The sequence below is a fragment of the Conger conger genome, chromosome 10 (assembly GCF_963514075.1).
Source record: "Conger conger chromosome 10, fConCon1.1, whole genome shotgun sequence".
Classification (NCBI taxonomy): Eukaryota; Metazoa; Chordata; class Actinopteri; order Anguilliformes; family Congridae; genus Conger; species Conger conger.
This window is the reverse complement of record NC_083769.1, coordinates 48,917,869-48,940,277: the sequence shown is the minus strand read 5'-3', so window position 1 is coordinate 48,940,277 and position 22,409 is coordinate 48,917,869. Positions and strand designations below refer to the sequence as shown.

General features: G+C 47.5%; 1 protein-coding gene across 2 annotated transcripts; it reads right to left on the bottom strand.

Annotated features, from left to right (window-relative positions):
- Nucleotides 1–4,809: 4,809 nt before the first annotated feature.
- Nucleotides 4,810–20,817, bottom strand: LOC133139653 (cell division control protein 42 homolog). Of its 2 annotated transcripts, none has more exons than XM_061259264.1 (6): nt 20,710–20,817; nt 14,972–15,115; nt 14,135–14,207; nt 13,283–13,392; nt 12,694–12,891; nt 4,810–5,227 (listed from the first exon to the last, which is right to left on the bottom strand). In XM_061259264.1, the coding sequence occupies exons 2-6, from the start codon at nt 15,074–15,076 to the stop codon at nt 5,138–5,140; spliced, it is 576 nt and encodes a 191-aa protein (XP_061115248.1). In that variant the 5' UTR covers nt 15,077–15,115; nt 20,710–20,817; the 3' UTR covers nt 4,810–5,137. The 2 variants fall into 2 exon arrangements, with proteins under 2 accessions (XP_061115248.1, XP_061115249.1); XM_061259265.1 differs by lacking the exon at nt 4,810–5,227 and adding an exon at nt 6,708–7,577.
- Between the last annotated feature and the right edge of the window lie 1,592 nt (nt 20,818–22,409).

The window sequence follows — 22,409 nt, the reverse complement described above, 5'->3', positions numbered from 1 at the left end:
TAAGTGTGTGTGTGTGTGTGTATACATGCGTGAGTGTGTGCAGGTGCATAAGTGTGTGTGTGTGTATATATACATGCGTGAGTGTATACGTGTGGGAGTGTGTGCAGGTGCATAAGTGTGTGTGCGTGTGTGTGTGTATGTGTGTGTGTGCGTGTGTGTGTGTGTGTGTGTGTGTGTGTGTGTGTGTGTAAGACCTGCCATTACTAGCCGTGACAGTGTAGTACAGCTTATGAAGTTTCGTAGACAGTGCAAATGCCTGTGGCCTTCAGTCGGTCTCCAATAGAGTGAGTGTTTTTTTAAATTTTATTTAATTCTTACTCGCCCTTTTCGCATGACACCCTCATGGTACACACCCAGCATGCACCGCTTCGGTTCTGAAGGGGGTGCGGTTTGGGAGCTTCCAAAGTGACCCTGGGAGGTGTTGAGCACAGCTGGCCAGGGGCATAGTCTGGATGTGCGCCAGCAACCCCCTGGTCAGCTGCCACGCCAGAGTGAGGGATTATTAATAGAAGCTCAGAGAAAGGAGAGAGGGCGGAGGCTGGCTCCGTCGTCCACAGCAGATGTGGTCTGTTATTGTAGATTAAATGACGCAAAGTGCCAGAAACGGCTGGCCTGCCGCCCGTTAACGCCGGCAGACCCGGTACATCTGTAGCGAAGGTGAGCGTGACCTCGCGGTGCACGTGATGTGGTACGGTGAGAAAACACGAATTAAAAATAAAAATGAACACCGTACAGATGTTCAGCAGATCAAGTCACGTCTATTTGCCTCAGGTCCTTTATAACTTAATTATTATTATAATAAACTGAGTGACTTGGCCCTTGAGTGAGCACAAAATTGTTAACGAATTCATTCATTTTTCACCCCTAGTTTAAGTCGCAAAATGACTCGCAAGAAAAGTGCTCAGTTTTGTTTCCAACTTTCATTGTAAAAACCTGTTTCAGGACATTTTTTTTTATTTGAGACGACGGCATTTTACCTCTCCTGTAGCAGGCTTTTGTTCCAACCAAGCAGTTACACACCTGATTCTACAAATCAAGGTCCTTAGCAAAGATGAATGGTTGATGAGTAGAATCAGGTGTGTAACTGCTTCGTTGGAACAAAAGCCTGCACCCACATCGGCCCTTTAGAAAAATGGAGGATCCCCGTCTTAAAGGAAAAACACCAACATTTTGGGAAATATGCCTTTTTTTCCGCCTTACCCGGACTTAGACAAGATGTTCGATTTTCATTTTTGTACATTCACTTGCTCAATTTCCATGTTAGCATAACGTGTTAGCTTAGCATAAAGACTTGAAGCCTATCGGAATCAGTATACCTCCTTCAAAGTGAAGAAATACACCTTACAGCAACTCCGAAGCAGTCTTATTTACACAAGGTATCGTGTGTATTTTTCGGAGAAGTTAGACCAGGGGTCGGCAACCCTGGGCTTGGAGAGCCGCGGGGTGTGCTGGCTTTCGTTGTTACTTGGCATTAATTGATCAATGAAAGCCGTTGATTGCACAGTTAACTCACCTCACCTGGTTTCTTGGGTCTGAATCGGTTGCTTATTTTAAGGTGGAGACGAAAGCCAGCACACCCTGCGGCTCTCCAGGACCAGGGTTGCCGACCCCTGAGTTAGACGGTTGGAACTATAACACACGGTTGGAACTGAACACACATTTATTCTCTTCCGTCTTCCCCTGGTTGAGCGCCGTGATGCGCGCAACTTCTGAGCTTTAAAAGGTAAAACTCCGAAAACACGAAACGCGTCTTGTTTTTACCTTTTTTGTCGAAACTCGAGGTGAAATTGTCATTATGTCCACTGGGGGCAGTAGAACAGAGTAACAGCAGGTCCGTGTCTTCGCGTCGGTTGTCCCACGGCACAAACGCTCTCCATTGTGCGAAACGCACGAATGCCCACTGGGCCAGCTATGCGGAATGCTGCAATCGGGGTAGGTCCCCTCGGTTACCATGGCAGCCCCTCAATGTACAGCATTGTGTCTGCGTGCAAAAAAACTGCATAACTTCATAATTTTTACGTCCATTAGAGCAATGTCCCAAACAGACCTATCAGTGTCTAATGGAAGATGGCTTTTTGCCTTTTAGATGGTGATATGAACGGTAAAATAAGAGTGGAGAGTATGTGATTAGATGCTCAGTGGTATCTGGCCGTATGCTTTTAAAAGTGAGTGCCACCATTAGCACGAGCGATTAATGATTCAAAAATAAACAAATATTTCTCCCCTCCATGTTAGTTTCACACACACACGCGGCAGAACAATCAGCAGTTTGCACACACATGAAAACCGTCCTCTTGTCGGTCACCATATCAGCCACAAGGCCACCGAGTCAGCACCTCTAAATTAGGGCTGCCTAACCATGTCCCTGTAGCTTTTCACTCCTACTCTTTAACAATCACACCACCTTTCAACAGCTAGAGATCGTGTTGATAGCGGTTGAATGGGGTGTGCTTTGTTCGGGTTGTTCAGATATCTGGAGACGGGCATTGTAACTGAAATTATTTACTGAGCATCATTCGTTTTTGTTTTGTTAACTATGCAATACCTGACCGATTTTGGGATCGAAAATTGTGCGTCGTGAAATGTTCAATTTCTTCAGTGCAGCCAGCAATAATGTATATATGAATCCCTGTAGGGGTTCCTTTCATTGCCGCCGTAAACCAGGCCAAGCGGAGAAATAGCTGCTAACGAAAAAAAAAAACATCGATTTGTGAGAACCATTGAGCTGTAATATAAGTTCAATCCTGAGAACTGGCACGGTAGGAGCTGTCATCTGACCACGTCTCTGTTCTGGTCGTGAGGAGGAAGTTCATCAACTTCGCCGGCGACACGCGCAGTCACCCCCGCTGCGGGACCGTCTCTTAAACAGGCACGTCGTTCAGCATCGACATGTCCACAAAGCTGTTCATTCCCAGCTTAGCTACAGCCGAGCCAGTAGAGAACTAGCAGAGAAACCCAAACTAAAGACGCCATCTTCCCACTACTATATACTCCTATACCGCCACTGCAAATAATGCGCCGGTCCACTTTCTTTTTGAATAGCTTGAAAGTTTATTCTTGATTTTTTTTTTTTCTTCTTCTGTACCAGGAGTGCCCAAGCATGCATCATGGAGAGCAGAGCGTAATGCAAGTTTTCATTCCAACCGATCACTACACCGGCTGATTTCAGTAATTAGTACCCCTGCCATATGGTGTCAATGATCTCTACAGCCGACTAATGATGGAGGCATTCAGTTAGCTCTCTGACCGTCACTGACATTGGTCAGCCACACTGATTTGAACCAATCAGGGCTTCTCCATAGCAATCTTCTGAATCGACCAATCACAGAGCTCTGGAGTGAGAAGGCATGGAAGCTCCGCCCACTCATCAGGTTTATCAAACTGTGCAACACACACAGAACACAGGTGGAAAGAGCACGGAAGGCGATTAAGGTAAAAGTTTAATAAAATTTTTGTTGAAAATAATGCACATACGAAAAAGGAAAAAGAAAACGACAAAGCTGTAAGACTGAGCGGAAGGTATGGAAATAAAAACTGCTAAAAAAAAACAAAAACAAAAAAAACACAAGACAAAACAAAAATCCAACAGAAACTTGGTAAAAATGAATAACACTGGAGTCTACAACATGGTTTTTCCTTTCCTTTTTTAAAACCATCTTAAATTAATTGTGTTAATCTGAGCAGAGGAACCCCAGGGTCGTAATTTTGCTTGGTCCCGGACACCGTAGGGCAGAGGTGTCCAATCTGATCCTAAAAGGGCCGGGCGTGGGTGCAGGTTTTTGTTTTAACCCAGCGGTAACACCTGATTATACTAATGAACTAATCGTGGTCTTTAATCAAGACCTTGATGAGTAGAATCAGCTGTCTTAGTCCTGTGCTAAAACAACAACCTGCACACACACCGGCCCTTTCTGGATAAGATTGGACAGCCCTGCCGTAGGGAGACCACTCTCGTCCAGCGAACACTGACGGGGGTCCCCGCTGCCCCGAAATCCCTGTCCATTTAACACCTTACCGTACATTTCACACAAAAAAAAAAGGAATTCATTTGCTTTCAGAAAAAAATAAAATACTAGTCAGTCACTGTGTGTACTTCCTTCAAGTGGTCTAAAGGGGGCGCTGACTCGGGTGTGTGTGTGTGTTGTGTGTGTGTTTGGGCACACATTTACCAACAGGTTAACCACGCACAGTACACACACTTTCTCTCTCTTCATCCACCCATTGGTTTAGACAGGGGAGGCCGTATCCATTACAATAAACAACAAAATGTAAAAAATAAAAAAGAATAAAATCCACTCCAGTTGAGATGGAGGGAGGCCTCTCTTGAAATGCTCTGACGTACAGTACAATGGCCCTGAAAGCAGACAGAGTCCTGACAGTATTAAACATCGACACGGAGCCAGTGAGGGACCCCACTCATATACGGTCATATACATGTGCATCTGTAGTCGTGTGCGCATACAGTATCGTGTGTGTGTGTGTGTGTGTGTGTGTGTGTGTGTGTGTGTGTGTGTGTGTGTGTGTGTGTGTGTGTGTGTGTGTGTGTGTGTGTGTGTGTAATGACAATTACTAGGAATCAGTTTCTTCACCGTTTCATAGAATCCTATGAGGACTGCACTTACAACTTAGCCCGACCCCTGTAATGAGGTGTATTCTCAGTTGGGTGCGTGTACACGTTTATGCGGGTGTGTGTACACGTTTATGCGTGTGCGTGTGTGTGTGTCCAATGTGGCACTTAGGATAAACACATCCATCCCCATCCCCATCCCCATCCCTCCCATCCCTCCCTCCCTCCCCCCCCTCCCCCCCGCGGGTGAATCATGTCACAATAAAAGTCAGGGTGAAAGCATCCATAAATGACAGGAGTGCGGTCCGAACACCGACCGAACCGGACAGGCCCGCTAACGTGCTACGCTAACGGGGGACAGCGAAACACACACACACACACACACACACACTCTCCCTCCTCTCTCTCCTTTCTCTCCAAGCCTGTGCGCGTGTGTGAAGGCAGGTTCTGAGTGTGTTTATGGATAAAAACCGAGGGTAGCATTTAGAGGGAGAAGCAGGCCCGGGTTTAGCGGGGGTAGAGGAGGAGAGGAGGAGAGGAGGCGGAGGGGAGGAGGGGAGGAGGGAGTCCTCATAACAGCACACATTTGCGTCTCTTCTTGGGCTCTGGGGGCTCCAGGGCAGCCAGTATCGCCTCGTCGAAAACGTTCTTTAGGCCTTTCTGTGAACAGAGAGAGACAGGGGAACGTTCTTTAGGCCTTTCTGTGAACAGAGAGAGATGGGGGAACGTTCTTTAGGCCTTTCTGTGAACAGAGAGAGACAGGGGAACGTTCTTTAGGCCTTTCTGTGAACAGAGAGACAGGGGAACGTTCTTTAGGCCTTTCTGTGAACAGAGAGAGACAGGGGAACGTTCTTTAGGCCTTTCTGTGAACAGAGAGAGACAGGGGAACGTTCTTTAGGCCTTTCTGTGAACAGAGAGAGACAGGGGAACGTTCTTTAGGCCTTTCTGTGAACAGAGAGAGACGGGAACGTTCTTTAGGCCTTTCTGTGAACAGAGAGAGACAGGGGAACGTTCTTTAGGCCTTTCTGTGAACAGAGAGAGACAGGGGAACGTTCTTTAGGCCTTTCTGTGAACAGAGAGACAGGGGAACGTTCTTTAGGCCTTTCTGTGAACAGAGAGAGACAGGGGAACGTTCTTTAGGCCTTTCTGTGAACAGAGAGACAGGGGAACGTTGTTTAGGCCTTTCTGTGAACAGAGAGAGAGAGAGAGAGGCGGGGGAACGTTCTTTAGGCCTTTCTGTGAACAGAGAGAGAGACGAGAACGTTCTTTAGGCCTTTCTGTGAACAGAGAGAGACAGGGGAACGTTCTTTAGGCCTTTCTGTGAACAGAGAGAGACAGGGGAACGTTCTTTAGGCCTTTCTGTGAACAGAGAGACAGGGGAACGTTCTTTAGGCCTTTCTGTGAACAGAGAGAGACAGGGGAACGTTCCTGAGGCCTTTCTGTGAACAGAGAGATGGGGGAACGTTCTTTAGGCCTTTCTGTGAACAGAGAGAGACGGGGGAATGTTCTTTAGGCCTTTCTGTGAACAGAGAGATGGGGGAACGTTCTTTAGGCCTTTCTGTGAACAGAGAGACAGGGGAATGTTCTTTAGGCCCTGGGGGGACTCGGGCGTGGCACAGTGGAGTTCCTGGGCCCACCACCAGCTTTCATAGTGTGCTTCTGAATGAAGGAACACGCATACAACCAGACCTGCGTTCAAACAGGATCCAAATAGTGTTCTGTGCTCTATTTATCTTGCCTGGTGCATTTGAGCTTGCAAGGAGGAGCAGGTGGGGGCGGAGTTCAGCACTTTTGGACTAATTTAATTTGTTCCAATGCACCAGGCATGCTTAGTTAAATGCAGAAAAGAAAGAAAAAAAAATAAAAAAATAAAGTATGTGAACCCAGGTCTGAGGTACTCACACACTTTCATGAGCGCGCACACACACACACGAGAATTAAGTGCCAAACATAACCCATCATCAGCCCACTCATCCCCAGTGGCCCAGCCGTGACCGGTGTGTCTGTACGGACCGCGTGCGGCCCATGCGTTCTGCAGACGCACGGTTCGGGGCTGCGTGCGTTTCACACGTGGTGACGCAACGCCGTGTGTCTTTAGCGGAGTGCGAGGGGCACAAACACCCACAGGAACAGGAAATGGTTTGAGTTTCAGTTCCCCTTTATTTGAAGTCATGGGACACAGGGTTTGCACTGGTTTTCCTCCTCCACAAACACGGCATTTCTCATACCAACGACATCCAGTTTGCAAACGTAAGCCAAAGATTATCACATTTAGAGTTAACATTTTATGATACATTTCTAGTACAAAAAAAATGTACACTGACGTAATGGAAATATCTTTCCTTAAAAAATAAAAAAAACGAAAAAAATATAAATAAATTAAGGATTCACAATGCATCAAGTTGCAGGAAAAAAAAAAAGGAGGTTATTTTTTGCCCCTCAAAAAAAAAAAAAAAAAAAAAAAACGTTGGGAGACCAAAAAATAAACAACGTGAATCGAGCAGCCTGACGTACGCCTTCGAGGCGAACGCGAGCGCAGGAGGAAGTAGCTCTTCCGAACAGGAAGTAGCATCGGGCATCCTCACGCGGGCAAGGCAGAGAGGCGAGAGCACGCACTCGCCAACGTTAAACCAAAGAAACTAAAATATCAACAAAACAGAATAAATAACTGACGGATTATGGATACAGAAAGCAAGATGGCGTCAAACAGAGGTGAGAGGAGGGGGCATGACTAAGGGCGGAGAGAGAGAGAGGGGGGGCATGACTAAGGGCGGAGGGGGAGAGAGAGAGAGAGAGAGAGAGAGAGAGAGAGAGAGAGAGAGAGAGAGAGAGAGAGAGAGGGGGGGCATGGTTAAGGACGGAGGGGGGGGTGGAGAGAGGGAAGCAGCAGTTTTTATGGGGGAGGTGTAAAAAAAGACGACTAGAATATACAGCACTTCCGTTTCCGCTGAGTTTCTGGAGGTTCGAGCGCTGCTAGGATAGCTTCATCAAACACATTCTTCAGCCCTCTCTACAGACACGGGGTGGGGAGAGAGACACAGAGAAACACAGAGAGAGAGAGAGAGAGAACGGCACAGGAGTTAACGCTCAGAGCTATCAGGTTAGAGAAGCAAGCAAGAGGCCAAACTACAGCACACTCACACACTCACACACACACACACCAAACTACAGCATACTCTCACACACACTCTCACACTCTCTCACTCTCTCACTCTCTCACTCTCTCACTCTCTCACTCTCTCACTCTCTCACTCTCTCACACACACACACACACACACACACACACACACACACACACCAAACTACAGCATACTCACACACACACTAAACTACAGCATACTCTCACACACACACACACACACACACACACACACACACACACACACACACACACCAAACTACAGCATACTCACACACACACTAAACTACAGCATACTCACACACTCACCAAACTACAGCATACTCACACACACACCAAACTACAGCATACTCACACACTCACCAAACTACAGCATACTCACACACTCACCAAACTACAGCATACTCACACACTCACCAAACTACAGCATACTCACACACTCACCAAACTACAGCATACTCACACACACACCAAACTACAGCATACTCACACACTCACCAAACTACAGCATACTCACACACACACACCAAACTACAGCATACTCACACACTCACCAAACTACAGCATACTCACACACACACACCAAACTACAGCATACTCACACACTCACCAAACTACAGCATACTCAGCTGGGAGAACACACACACACACAAAACACACACACACACACACACACACACACACACACACACACACACACACACACACACACACACACACACACACACACACAGACACAGACACACACACAGACACAGACAACACACACAGACACAGACAACACACACACACACACACAAACACACACACACAACGCAAAACAAACAAGGCAACACAACCACATAAAACACAAGGGAGACAATGCAATCCCACAAAACCTCACAATCACACAAAAGACTACAAACCACGTAACCACAAAACACAAGACAACACAACCACACGAACACAAGACTACAGAACCGCACAGAAGACAAACAGCAATGCAGTGGCACTAAAGGACCGGTAGTGGTTAGAATGGGAAAGCAGTTGGCAGATTCGTTAGAAATAAGCACACATGAATACTTTAACACTACCATGGAATAGAACACGCATGCACACATACACGCACACATACACACACACACGCACCTCCAGAACAGAGAAGAGCACAATGAAAATAATGCTCTTTACAAAAGGCTGCAAACCCTAAATGTATTCTTCATCATGGGGCAAAAAACTTAACTGCATGATAAGATTATTTCGAAAGAATTGAATCTTCAAAAAATGACAACCCCTCGATCAGGGTATTGCATGAACTCTGAGCAGCAGTATAGGGGTGTGGTCTGGGAACTCATATCAACCATAAGGTTGTAGGCTCCAGGCCCATCTCTGCATCTCAGGCAAAATAGTTGAAGAAAAACATCCAGCAGTGCTTACAAAGGATGACGTCACGCTAAATTACACCACCACGTAAATCAGGGCTGCAGTGTCTGCAGGTTTAACTCCAGTCCTGGAGGGCCGCAGTGTCTGCAGGTTTAACTCCAGTCCTGGAGGGCCGCAGTGTCTGCAGGTTTAACTCCAGTCCTGGAGGGCCGCAGTGTCTGCAGGTTTAACTCCAGTCCTGGAGGGCAGGTGAGTGTCTGCAGGTTTAACTCCAGTCCTGGAGGGTTGCAGTGTCTGCAGGTTTAACTCCAGTCCTGGAGGGTTGCAGTGTCTGCAGGTTTAACTCCAGTCCTGGAGGGTTGCAGTGTCTGCAGGTTTAACTCCAGTCCTGGAGGGCCGCAGTGTCTGCAGGTTTAACTCCAGTCCTGGAGGGCCGCAGTGTCTGCAGGTTTAACTCCAGTCCTGGAGGGCCGCAGTGTCTGCAGGTTTAACTCCAGTCCTGGAGGGCCGCAGTGTCTGCAGGTTTAACTCCAGTCCTGGAGGGCCGCAGTGTCTGCAGGTTTAACTCCAGTTCTGGAGGGCCGCAGTGTCTGCAGGTTTAACTCCAGTCCTGGAGGGCCGCAGTGTCTGCAGGTTTAACTCCAGTCCTGGAGGGCCGCAGTGTCTGCAGGTTTAACTCCAGTCCTGGAGGGCCGCAGTGTCTGCAGGTTTAACTCCAGTCGATACTTTTCAGGGCTTCAGTTAAGTCACTTTTTTGTTTACAATCTACACACGTTTCCAAGGCCAAACCTGATTGAAAGGAAACCACAAAAACCTGCAGATACTGAGAGTCTGAGAGCCCAGATGCACATGAAGGTTTTAAAGAAAAACACATCCATATGCATCACTGGGTTCCTGATGTCCTGTCCGCCCCTGTGGGGGGGGGTTTATCAAAGCTTCAGTTCAGTTTAAGCCCCGAAGAACAGTGGATAATCACGCGCGCCTTGGGCCAAAGCAAAGGACACACAAAAACAGGAGCGATCCTCAATCATCGACCGTGACAGACTGACAAAATGGCTCCCGCACTGCTTAGCAAGAGCAGCAGCATTCGTAACTAAAGGGCAAATAAAGCTTCAGTTCTGATGTCTACGTACAAATAAATGCTCCGGGTCTAACGCACAGCTCGTCTGCCACCGTTCTCTTTGATCGAGGAAAGACAAACCGTCGAGACCGCGCACTGATCACCCTGCTCATTTAAACTGAGTTTAAGTACTTGCCTTCTTTTTGACCGGGCCTCCCGTGTATGAGATTTAAAATCTCAGCGGGACTAACCTGGGCTTAATAAAGGTGGAATATGTTTATGTTTCTTTAAAAGCACCCGATGTCCCAGTGCCTCAGTCACCCTGGATGAGTCCAGACGCCGTAGGCAGCACTGCAGTGACAGGGACAAAGACGGCACTTTGTGAAGACACATCTGCCCGACGCGGCTACGGCTCCAGGCAGTGCGGAGCGGACCACAGACACACGCTCATCCTGCACCCCTCTCAGCGCAACCACCTCAATAACGCCCCTGTTAGAGCCATGACATCACATCCTGTTTCCTTCAGTCGCAGCCGGTGTCAGCCACAGAGGGCGCTGGTCCATGGCGGATCCATTTCACAGGGTCTAAACCTCAGGTTAGAATTATGCCTCTGGAGCAAAAGAAAACAAGGCCACCCACAGATCTGAGAGAATATGAACCCTCAGCTCTGCTCCAATCAGAGCGCTCCTGGTCAAGGCTTCTGATTGGGGCGAGTGCCATAAAAAGTGCCCACCCCCCAGTTTGCGGGTTCAAGCCCAGCTGTGTAATCATGACTACCCTCATCCTGCCAGGGCCAGATTGGGTTTCACAGACAGGGTCCTGCAAAAGCACCCGCGGGTTAGCACCGCCCAGGAGAAATATGAGAGCCTGCTTCAGCTGATGCTAGCTCTCCTGCAGTACTGTGTGAACTGTTGTGCGTTTCTTCAGTACTGTATCCATAAAAATCACAGCCAAATCGGGCCATGTCTCCAAAATATTATATTTTAGCTAACACTATTTTATGGTGTATATTTTATATTCTGTGTTTAGTTATAAAAGTATACATACAAAAGTAAATTATACAATCAATACTTGCCCTTAACTTTGGCCTGTTCTCAATCAAAACTTGTCCTCAAGAGTAGACACAAGCATTAAACTTATTCTTAAACTCAGTCTGCCAAGTTAACTCAGTCGCTCACCTCGGTGGGCGACACCGGCCTCGCGTTAAACGACATCAAAGCTAAAGCACAGCTGCTCACCGAGTGCCAGGCCCTGCATCATTGCGCAAGCCATCTGCACACCTTTCTCATCCAATCTGAAGACAAAATGGCCGCCACACACACGGCAAGTTCACCAGCGAGTCCTCTGCCGGAACCTGAACACCACAATGCAAAAACGTCGGGCTAGTGAAGGCCCTTACCACGTTCAGTCTAGAGCATCCAAAACCGTGTCTCGACCCTGGGCCCTTCTCCTCACCCAACAGTCCCACTAAGCCAGTGTTTCCCAACTCCAGTCCTCGGGACCCACCTGCCAGAAGGTTTTTGTTGTAACCAGTAGCTCACACACCAGGATTTAACTAATCAAGGGCATTTTTGTGGTTTGATTGGTTCAATCATTAAATCAGGTGTGTGAGCTACTGGTTACAACAAAAACCTTCTGGCATGTGGGTCCCGAGGACTGGAGTTGGGAAACACTGCACTAAGCCAACACAATTAAGCGTTCGCGGGGGGGGGAGGGGGGGCACATCCTGGCACGAGTAACAAATTTAACATGGACCGATTTCCCCTCCAGCGTCTACTGCGACCTTCCTTCCTGATCATTCACCCGTTTTAAATATCTGAAGAGCTCAATCACTCAAACCAGCAGGGCTGTCCCTGTAAACCTGACAGCATCAATCAATCAAAATGACAGGGCTGTCGCTGTGCAAATGAGAACAGAAAAGTGGCAAAGCAGTGAAATTGAAGATGGGGAAACAAGAAGTGATTTTATTATAGATATATATATATATTTTTTTTTATTATTATTTTTTTTTTAAGATTGATTTGACAGCCAGGCAGCAGGAAGGTCAAACGGTCATCATACGATCATGTGACGCAATTTTGTCAATGGAAGCTGTGCAACCTCGCTGCTGATTGGCTGACTTAATGCCGAATAGCTTGGTGGCAACGTTTGTTCCCAGGAAGCATTTCACCTGGGGGGCAACTGCATGAAGTTTTACCTGAACATACCCAGCAACCTGGTAATCCTGTTTTGTGACAGACCCCCGCCCCCTCCCCCACCAGCCTCTGAAATGTGGATGTTTACCACTGCATCAGGGATGATTAAAGAAAAATGAATAAATAAATAAATAAAGTGAAGGCTGATACAGGATGATGGTTATTATGCCAACATGGTTCATGTCCCAGGTTCAGGTGTGGGCACAGGTTCAGGTACAGGTACGGGTACAGGTACAGGTACAGGTACAGGTACAGGTTCAGGTACAGGTACGGGTACAGGTACAGGTACGGGTACAGGTACGGGTACAGGTTCAGGTACAGGTACAGGTACGGGTACAGGTGCGGGCTCAGGTGCGGGCGTGTCACTCACCTGCGTCAGGGCGGAGCACTCCACGTACTTGACGGCCTTCAGGTCCCGGGCCAGCTTCTCGGCCGTCTCCGGGGTGATGGGCTTCTGCTTGTTCTTGGCCAGCTTCTCGATGGTGGACGGGTCGTCCCGCAGGTCGATCTGCGTCCCCACCAGCAGGAACGGGGTCTTCGGACAGTGGTGAGTGATCTCAGGAACCCACTGCAGACGGGGGCGAGGAGAGAGAGAGGGAGAGAGGGAGAGAGAGGGAGGGAGAGGGAGGGAGAGAGACAGAGAGAGAGAGAGAGAGAGGGGGAGAGGGGGAGAGACAGAGAGAGAGAGAGAGAGAGGGAGAGAGAGAGAGGGAGAGAGGGAGAGAGAGAGCGAGAGGGGGGGGGAGGGAGAGAGGGAGAGAGAGAGAGGGGGAGAGACAGAGAGAGAGAGAGATGAATGCTGAAAATAGCGACGACATCAATTAGTCCGATGTTTGGTATAAATTAAAAGGCCTTAAAGGACCAGACTTGTGGGATGACTTGGGGACCAGGACAGATCTTACATTTCAGTTAAAAAAAGCAAAGCCACATCCAAACGCACCAGTGCGAGCCAAACCCACCTTCTCTTTAACGTTTTCAAAAGAAGAAGGCGACACGACAGAGAAACAGACTAAGAAGACGTCGGTCTGGGGGTAGCTCAGGGGTCGCAACCTGTCGTAGTCTTCCTGACCTGTGGAGAGAAGGGCGGCCATCTTAGCTCAGCGTGACATCACACATAGGGCCTCTTAGCGCACTGTGACATCACACACAGGGCCTCTTAGCTCACAGGTGACATCACACACAGGGCCTCTTAGCGCACTGTGACATCATACACAGGGCCTCTTAGCTCACTGTGACATCATACACAGGGCCTATTAGCGCACTGCGACATCACACATAGGGCCTCTTAGCGCACTGTGACATCACACACACAGGGCCTCTTAGCGCACCGTGACATCACACACAGGGCCTCTTAGCTCACTGTGACATCACACATAGGGCCTCTTAGCGCACTGTGACACACACACAGGGCCTCTTAGCTCACTGTGACATCAGATACATGGCCACACCAGACGCTGGATCAAATATGTAACTGTTTAGGATTCAAATACTTTTCTACTGTGTTCAGAGCTTGTCTGGTGTATTGGAACCTATGAAACGCTCTCAAAAAGTGCAAACCCCACCTTCTGGTCCTCTTGGTGGGCTCAATTGCACCAGGCAAGATCAATCGATCGTGTTGAATCAAAAACAATCCCGTATTTGACCCAGGTCTGCCATGAGCACTCTGATACTTCCTGGACAGAAGGGGAAGCCGCCCCCTGTCACACAATGTCCGCTTCAGGTACCGACATCACGGCACGAGATCCCATCAGCGCGTTCTTAGGAGCATTCACGACATCCAAAGAGAGACAGCACGGCACAGCAAAACTCACCCGCAGTGTCAAATAATCCCAGGGTGTAGGGCTCCCCGCCAATCATGACCGTTACTGCATAGTTATCAAACACCTGCAGGGCGGAGAGACGATGCAGGATATTAAAACACAAAAACCATCATTACTGCTATTCGTGAGCTTCATTCCCGTTATGAGCGACAGGAGGGCCGTCGCGACAGAATTCATAAAGTGAACGTCACAAGATTTCTGCCTTTTTCCATGCACAGTAAGGCTGAGCAATAGACGTAAAAAATATGAGATGTTGTGATCTTCACAAAGCTCTCTCTAAGTGCCAGGGGCTAAACTGGACGGATAGCACTTCAGAAAATCGCTCTGTGCTATTTTCATCCTCATCGTACATCTGACATTATTAAAGCCCATTTTTCAGCTCGTAATGTCAGAAGATCAGTTCTTAAGATAGAGCTAATGGAAACCAGTGATCTCAGAAGTGCCCCAAAAAAACGTCATCTCTCCATCAGCCTGCAGACATTCAGATCATCAAATCTGGCCCCGTAATCCAAATCCAGCCCTGGTTTTCTTCTGTCCCTGGTAATTAACTGAATGATTAGTGCAGCTGATTGGCCAGGCTGCCCTCCCACCTGACTCCCAGGTAAAGGGAGGGTGGAAAAGCAGCAGTTCTCGGCCCCTCGAGGGCCACGATTTGACAACACCGGTTGCGGACCCTCTTGCCTTAAGACTCAATCCTCCAATAAGTACACCGCTTGACTGCATCAGATGCGATGCCCTTGGAACAAGGGTTAATACACCTCCAATACGGAGCCATAAACCATTCTGAGAAAAGCGAGACATTGATCCGGCCACAAAATGGAGTCTTACCGTGGGAACATACTCGGAGGGGAATTTGTTGGTGGTGTAGGAGATGAGCAGACAGGTTTTACCCACGGCGCCATCACCCACTACCACACACTTAATGGTCTGCATAGCTGCGTTCTGTCAGGGTCCACAGGGCTCATTCACGATCTGCAGGGATAAAACGCAGCAGCGTTAGCATGGTAAACGGCCCGCATTTATATCGCGCCTTTATCCAAAGCGCTGTACAATGGATGCTTCACACTCACACTCACACTCACACTCACACTCACACTCACACTCACACTCACACCAACAGCGATTGGCTGCCATGCGAGGCACCAACCAGCTCGTCAGGAGCATTTGCGGGTGAGGTGTCTTGCTCAGAGACTCTTCGACACACCCGGGGCGGGGGAGCGAACCGGCAAACCCTCCGACTGCCGGACGACTGCTCTCACCGTCTGAGCCAATGCCGTGGAGTGAGCCCTCCACACAGCCACAGACAACACCAGCCTCATTACCTCCCCACACTGGCTGGATAACTCCCAGGAGCACTGTCAGAAATGTGTCTCTGATGCCACTACGTCTGCCGGCCACACAATCCCTGGATCTTATCAGCATCGTAATCAGTTGGTACAATGGCTGAAGAGCAGCCAGGAGTGAGAGATCAGGATCCTGGATCTTATCAGCATTGTAATCAGTTGGTACAATGGTTGAAGAGAGGCCAGGAGTGAGAGATCAGGATCCTGGATCTTATCAGTATTATAATGAATTGGTACGATGGTAGAAAAGTGGCTGGGAGAGAGAGAGAGAGATGAGGAAATACTTGAGGCAGCAGACATGCTGGTTCAGTCACAGCAGGACGGCCAGTACGAGACGCCCTGACTGACAGGTGTCACAGGTGTGTCTGCATCCTCCCGTAACGCGCGGCGAACATTCCCCAGTCATCACAGCACAGGTTCTGGGTTCTGTCGGACTCGGCTGAATCCTGAATAAGTCTCATGCATTTCGGCCGTTCCCGTAAATAAACAAGTTCAGAGGTTTCCCCCACAAGCCCGCTAGCTCAAAGCCCAGACTCTCACACCTACCCATGACCACCGAGGCCACGCCTCACCCAACCCACAAATACACCTGCATACCAGGCTGTCACTCAAGCGGACCATGAACACGCCCCCCTTCAGTGGATTCAGTCAGTTTCCCAGAAAATGACGGTCCCAGGACTGGCCCTTTCAAACCCAAGCCACACCTCGTATGATTCTGAAGAAAATGTGCACTCTAATCCAGGATCAATTTCCATGGGAAACATTTGCATAAAACGATACTAGCACTGACAGAATTCTGCAGATGAAAATCCCCAAAACACTTTCAAGCACCGTTATAAATCTTAGATGAGGAATGTGACTGCTTAGCAGAAAGAGACGTATTGAATTGCCTACTGGTGCGGTAGCCCAGGGATTATGCAATGTAAAAAAAAAAAGGAACGGCCAACCCTCACAACATGCATAACTTTGCATGTTTTTAATAGCAGCAGCCACAAGGTTCCTGGTTGCCTGCAGATGTGGGAGACTTGATGGAGCTGTGCGTTCGGGGTAAGACAGGAGGCGCCCACAGACCACAAGACCACACCACCTCCAACGCTGCCCAAGAGCCAGACCACACCAGCTCCAACGCTGCCCAAGAGCCAGACCACACCAGCTCCAACGCTGCCCAAGAGCCAGACCACACCAGCTCCAACGCTGCCCAAGAGCCAGACCACACCACCTCCAACGCTGCCCAAGAGCCAGACCACACCAGCTCCAATGCTGCCCGAGAGCCAGGCCGCAGCAGCAGACAGGGCTGCATTCAGTACCGTAGAGGAAACAGAAAAGGGTTCCTTCTCTGGCAATGATGACGTATCGCTGCAAAGCCCAACCGCTACAGAACAGTACGATGGTGCAAATCACTCGCACATCTGCCAGTGTCTGCAGCAAACTCCTCTGCCTGGCTAAGCTCAGCACCACGGGAGCTGCACAGAGCTCAGTTTGGGGGTGTCAGGTGAACCCCTAAAGTCCTCAAAAGCACTTCCCAATATGGAGGAAGTGCTCGTGACTGCAGATTCCCCCAAAGGCCTCGCCCCTCACCCACCTCCAGGCCTGCGGAGACAAGCCCTGGCTGCAGGTACAGGTGCAGACAGGACTGCAGGTAACAATATCGATCTGCACATCCACCAATCAGCTGAGGTCAAACGGACATGAGAAAAGAACTTCACAAAAAAAGGCGATTTAAATGTATTGGACCTTGATGTGATTTAATGAGCTTCAAACCTGATCGGCGAGGTAAACGGCTCTCTGGCCCAGAGACGCAGGCTGCAGTGTTCGACTGCACTGACCCTCAGGGTGAAATGCGTAATAGTTTGGGATTCAAATACTTTTCTGTGCTCAACTGACCATGCCTGGAGCAATTGAGTTAACCAAGACTAGAAGAACATGTTTGAGAACATTTCATAGGTTCCAATACAGCAGACAAGCTCAGTAAAACATAGGGAAGTATTTGAATCCAAAATAACGAATGATGTATTTGACCGCGGCCTGTCACCCTGAGGGGAGGGGAGGGCTGTGCTGGTGGACACAGTTGCTCCCGGTCAGTAGCGATGCGCTGAGTCACTGTAAACAGGAGACCCGGTGGCACTGCTGTTCCTCAGCAAGCAAAACACCTGCACTGTAGCCCCGAGCAGCCACTACAGACACTAAAACTACAGACACTACCCACTGCAGCCCCGAGCAGCCACTACAGACACTAAACCTACAGACACTACCCACTGCAGCCCCGAGCAGCCACTACAGACACTAAACCTACAGACACTACCCACTGCAGACACGACCCACTGCAGCCTCGAGCAGCCACTACAGACACTAAAACTACAGACACTAAAACTACAGACAGCACCCACTGCAGCCCCGAGCATCCACTACAGACACTAAAACAACAGACACTACCCACTGCAGCCCCGAGCAGCCACTACAGACACTAAAACTACAGACACTACCCACTACAGACACTACCCACTGCAGCCCCGAGCAGCCACTAGACACTAAAACTACAGACACCACCCACTACAGACACTACCCACTGCAGCCACTACAGACACTAAAGCTACGGACACTACCTACTACAGACACTGCCCACTGCACCCCAGGGGAGCCACTACAGACACTAAAACCACAGACACTACCCACTACAGACACTAAAACTACAGACAGCACCCACTGCAGTCCCGAGCATCCACTACAGACACTAAAACAACCGACACTACCTACTACAGACACTACCCACTGCAGCCCTGAGCAGCCACTACAGACACTAAAACTACAGACACTACCCACTGCAGCCCCGAGCAGCCACAACTACAGACACAAACTACAGACACTACCCACTGCAGACCCGGCAGACAACTACAAACAGTACAGGCACCAGCTCTACCAGGAGAAACCAACACATCACACCAGCAGAAATCACACCAGGCCTAACAGGAAGACACCACTCTCACCACCAAAACCACCTCCAAAAAACCTGCCATCTGAGGGGAGGAGTGCAAGAGGACTGTCAAAATGCAGTTCAGTTCAGCATCAGTCCTCTCTACCCACTGCGACGGGTCAATATTCATTATTATTATTATTATTATTATTATTATTATTATTATTATTATTATTGAAACAGCCTCCCTGCAAGTTTGAGAGTAGGGAGATGCAAATGTTTGAAGTTTCAGGACCCATGTCACTCAACTGGAGCAACCGAGGTTCGACTGCAATATTAAATGCATCAACTCTGCAGGCAGCATTGCGCTAAGCCTTGTTAAAAGCACTACATTAAATAAAATGTAACCAACACACTGCTAAGTGGATTTCATGGATTGGATCAATGACAATAAAGACACAACCTATTCATCTTGCTGTCCACTCCAATTTAGGTCAGCGAGAGTGCCACTGGACAAAAGATAAACACAGATATGGCCAGTATTTCTCAGGCGTACAGACTGAATTCAGAAGTCAAAATAATCAGCAAATTACCAGCCTCGTGAATATAGTCGTTATAGTTCCTTGTCTCCGACTAACCGTTACATGCCAGATTAGGAACTATGCTGGCCTCCGTGATAAAGTCCACAAATTATTTTTTAACAACGACCCAGCTTCACTCAAAGAAAACTTTCAACGCAAAGTTCTAACAGTGTAGACAGTTTAACTGCGAAAGACCACTGGGTCCCGCCTCTCCGTACAACTCCGATGCAATCCGAACTCGACCCCCGAATGAAAGAGGTTAAGCAGGAACCGGAACCCAACGGGTACAGATTGCGCAGCTGCCTGATCAATTCAACTCCCGCACAGTTTGACAATTTAAGCAAGGCAATTACAAAAGAAAATAAAATAATAATAAATAATAATAATAATAATGAAAAAATAATAATAATACAGCCAGACCGTTTTTAACCCATCTAGCTAGTAAACTTATTTTAAAGACTAGGACTGCAGCCGGAAATGTTGCAACTCAACGTTCAAATTGCCAAGATTGACATGGTAACGTTAGTTCTGACACTGAAGTCTGGGTAAAGGCGATGGCTTGGGGAGGAAGGCCGTCTTAATTTATCGAGCCCCTTTCTCCAAATCCTTGGACCACCTAGCTATCACATTTAATTAGCCAAGTTAATTGGATAACGTTAAACCAAATATTATGACCAGCCAACCCACTGGTCTAGACGCTAGGCTAGTAGCGTTAATCTTTTGAAGGTTCGCGGATTTAGATGGTCTGCTAGCACTACCTTTGTTTATGTTTTAAACCATTTAAGCGTGACTGCAAAAAGGCGAATTGATCCATGTATTAGGTTGACAGCTATCTAACCTTAATGTCAGCTCACAAAAGACAATTACGTTAGCGCCAAGCAACATAACTCCAAAGTTCATCAGAATATATTGCTTTATTGCCGATGCTTGCATCATAAATGACCCTTTTTTAGGTTTAGATTTATAAGTAGCTAACCACGGAGCTAATTTAGCCATCAAACACTTACAACATATCTCTGGCTCGCTAGTTTAACGTTAGCTATTCATATCGATATCAAGCTGTTGACTAGCTAGCTAGTTAGCAATCTTGCTTCCGGTGGAATATATGCAAACCGGGTGTAAACCGATTTTAACATTTTACATATGCATAAAATGGGTTTATTGTCCAATATTATGACTGTCGCACAAGCTTAACGATACATCAGTTAAATGCTAGCTGACGATAGCTACAGTTTTGCATTCCTTCTTCGCTGCACCACTAGTTGCTAGCTGGTAGCTAGCCTAGTTAGAACAGCCAAGCTAGCATTAGACTAACGCTAAGTTACTAGATATCGCCATTCTGGACCTGGTACCAGGATCGAAAAATGACCAGGCTTCATCTTTCCCATTTGAATACAATCTTTAATAAATACATTCAGGTGTACGGCAAATGAAGAACTGACACCATTCGTCTGATTAAATTCATAAATGAAAAATTGATCAGATATTCTTCAGAGACTAGCTAGCTACGGATGGCTAACATTAGCTAGCTAGCAATTCCGTTTTCTCTGCCGTTGTTCTTGAATGAGAAAAAAAACGTTCATTGCCACAAAAAACTGAGTTCTGAGTCGCAGATACCCTTGGGGAAGCTCACTGGACGTGGTTAGGCCAGATTCACAGATTAATAAAGCAAATAACATCACATTGTTTACAAATACGAAAAAAAACATTATTTGGCATGAATTGTCTTACCGTTTCCTCTTAGTCGAGCAGCCTCTATGCCGGGCGTTGGCAGCTTCGCACTCGGGGTCGCTCAGTCAAAACCACAGGGGCACGTTGCGTAGTCTGCGTAACGTCAACATTCAGGTGACGTAAACTTTTACAGACTCGGGCGAGAGGGTTTTCAAAGCAGTTTAGCAAAAGTTTAGCAGAATATAAAATACAGGCCTTCCCCATAATATTTTATTTCTGAACACCTTCATCATTCTGTGGGGAAAATATTTTATGTATATCTATATATATATATATCTTACATTTGGTGAATGCAAATCATTGTACATGCCTTTGTGGATGAAGTTAATGGAATGTTGATTACATTTCACGGTCACTGTATTTTCTTCAAAGTATATTTTCACACAGGAAGAAATCAGCAGTTAAGTGTTTGCATTTTAGATTTGTGGAAAAGTGAGGATATATATATATATATTTTTTTACATTAGATTAATCAGTAGTGGGCCTTTTATCAGCAGGCAGAAGCAATCCATTCAGCCGGTTAGCATTAGCATGACTGATTACAGTTGTTGCATGGACACGCACTGGAGTGGTAATGGTGTTAGCCAGGTTTCAGACTCTTATTCTTATCAATCAGGTAAACCGTGGAGAAGTTTTTCCCACATTATAAGTCTATGCGTATACGAGCGCTTGCAACATTAATGCAATGTAATGTAAATGTCATGTAATGCAAAGGCTTTATAGAAGTGACATTTCAAGCACACGCCTCCAAATCTTGCATCATAATGCTTAGTGCGCGTAAGATGCCATGTAAGATGGCAAGATGACATGTACCAAATCTTCACGGTAAGGCCCTTCATTCAGGTGAACAGGAAAGCAAAATCAAGCGAAACCAACCAATGGCAGGCACTGACACACAGCATACAAGTATGCCCGTAATATTCCTCAGAGACATTATTCAAAGTGTGTGCTTGCCTCTTGGAGAATATACTGCACTATTCGAACTGTCATGGCCTTTGTGATGTGTGTGTACAATCTGAGAAGGTTTGCACAAACAAAGAACGTAACTTAAAAAAACGTGTCTGATTACTCAACAAGGGTTCAAGTTTTTATCAATGTGGTCAGTTCTAGTATTTGGAGCTGTACTTCCCTCTAGGGTTTTCAGCGCACTCAACTTATTCAACTTATCCAGAATGCAGGAGCTCATCTGGTCTTCAACCTTCCCAAATACTCACACGTCACCCCCCTGCTTACTTCCCTCCACTGGCTGCCTGTCATGGCTCGCATCAAATTCAAAACATTGGTGCTAGCCTTCCAAGCAGTTAAGGGGTCTTCCCCAACTTACCTACAAAAAATCATCAGACCCTACACCCCTGCCAGACCTCTTCGTTCAGCCTCCACAGGCCGCTTGGCACCTCCCCCTCTCCGAACCTCCACCTCACGCTCACGACTACTGTCTGTTCTGGCTCCACGGTGGTGGAACGAACTCCCCATTGAGGTCAGAACTGTAGAATCTCTCCCCACCTTCAAGCGCAAACTGAAGACACACCTCTTCAAGCAGCACCTCTCCCCGTCCCTCCCTACCTCCCTGTGAACCATAATTGTTGTCTTTCTGTGATTTACTTTGTGTATCGGTATTTTTAGTTGGCTAGGTAAGCAGTGTTTGGATAGTTAAGTTTGGTCACTTTTGCTTTGTTGTTTGTTTGTTTATTTGTTTGTTT

What these genes read in the sequence shown, in the direction of transcription:
- LOC133139653 (XM_061259264.1), bottom strand. Translation starts at nt 15,076, where the DNA reads ATGCAGACCATTAAGTGTGTGGTAGTGGGTGATGGCGCCGTGGGTAAA. An exon ending in CCTCCGAGTATGTTCCCACG is followed by an intron (nt 14,208 to 14,971) that starts GTAAGACTCCAT and finishes TCCGCCCTGCAG; the next exon opens with GTGTTTGATAACTATGCAGT. An exon ending in GGGATTATTTGACACTGCGG is followed by an intron (nt 13,393 to 14,134) that starts GTGAGTTTTGCT and finishes TTCTCTCCACAG; the next exon opens with GTCAGGAAGACTACGACAGG.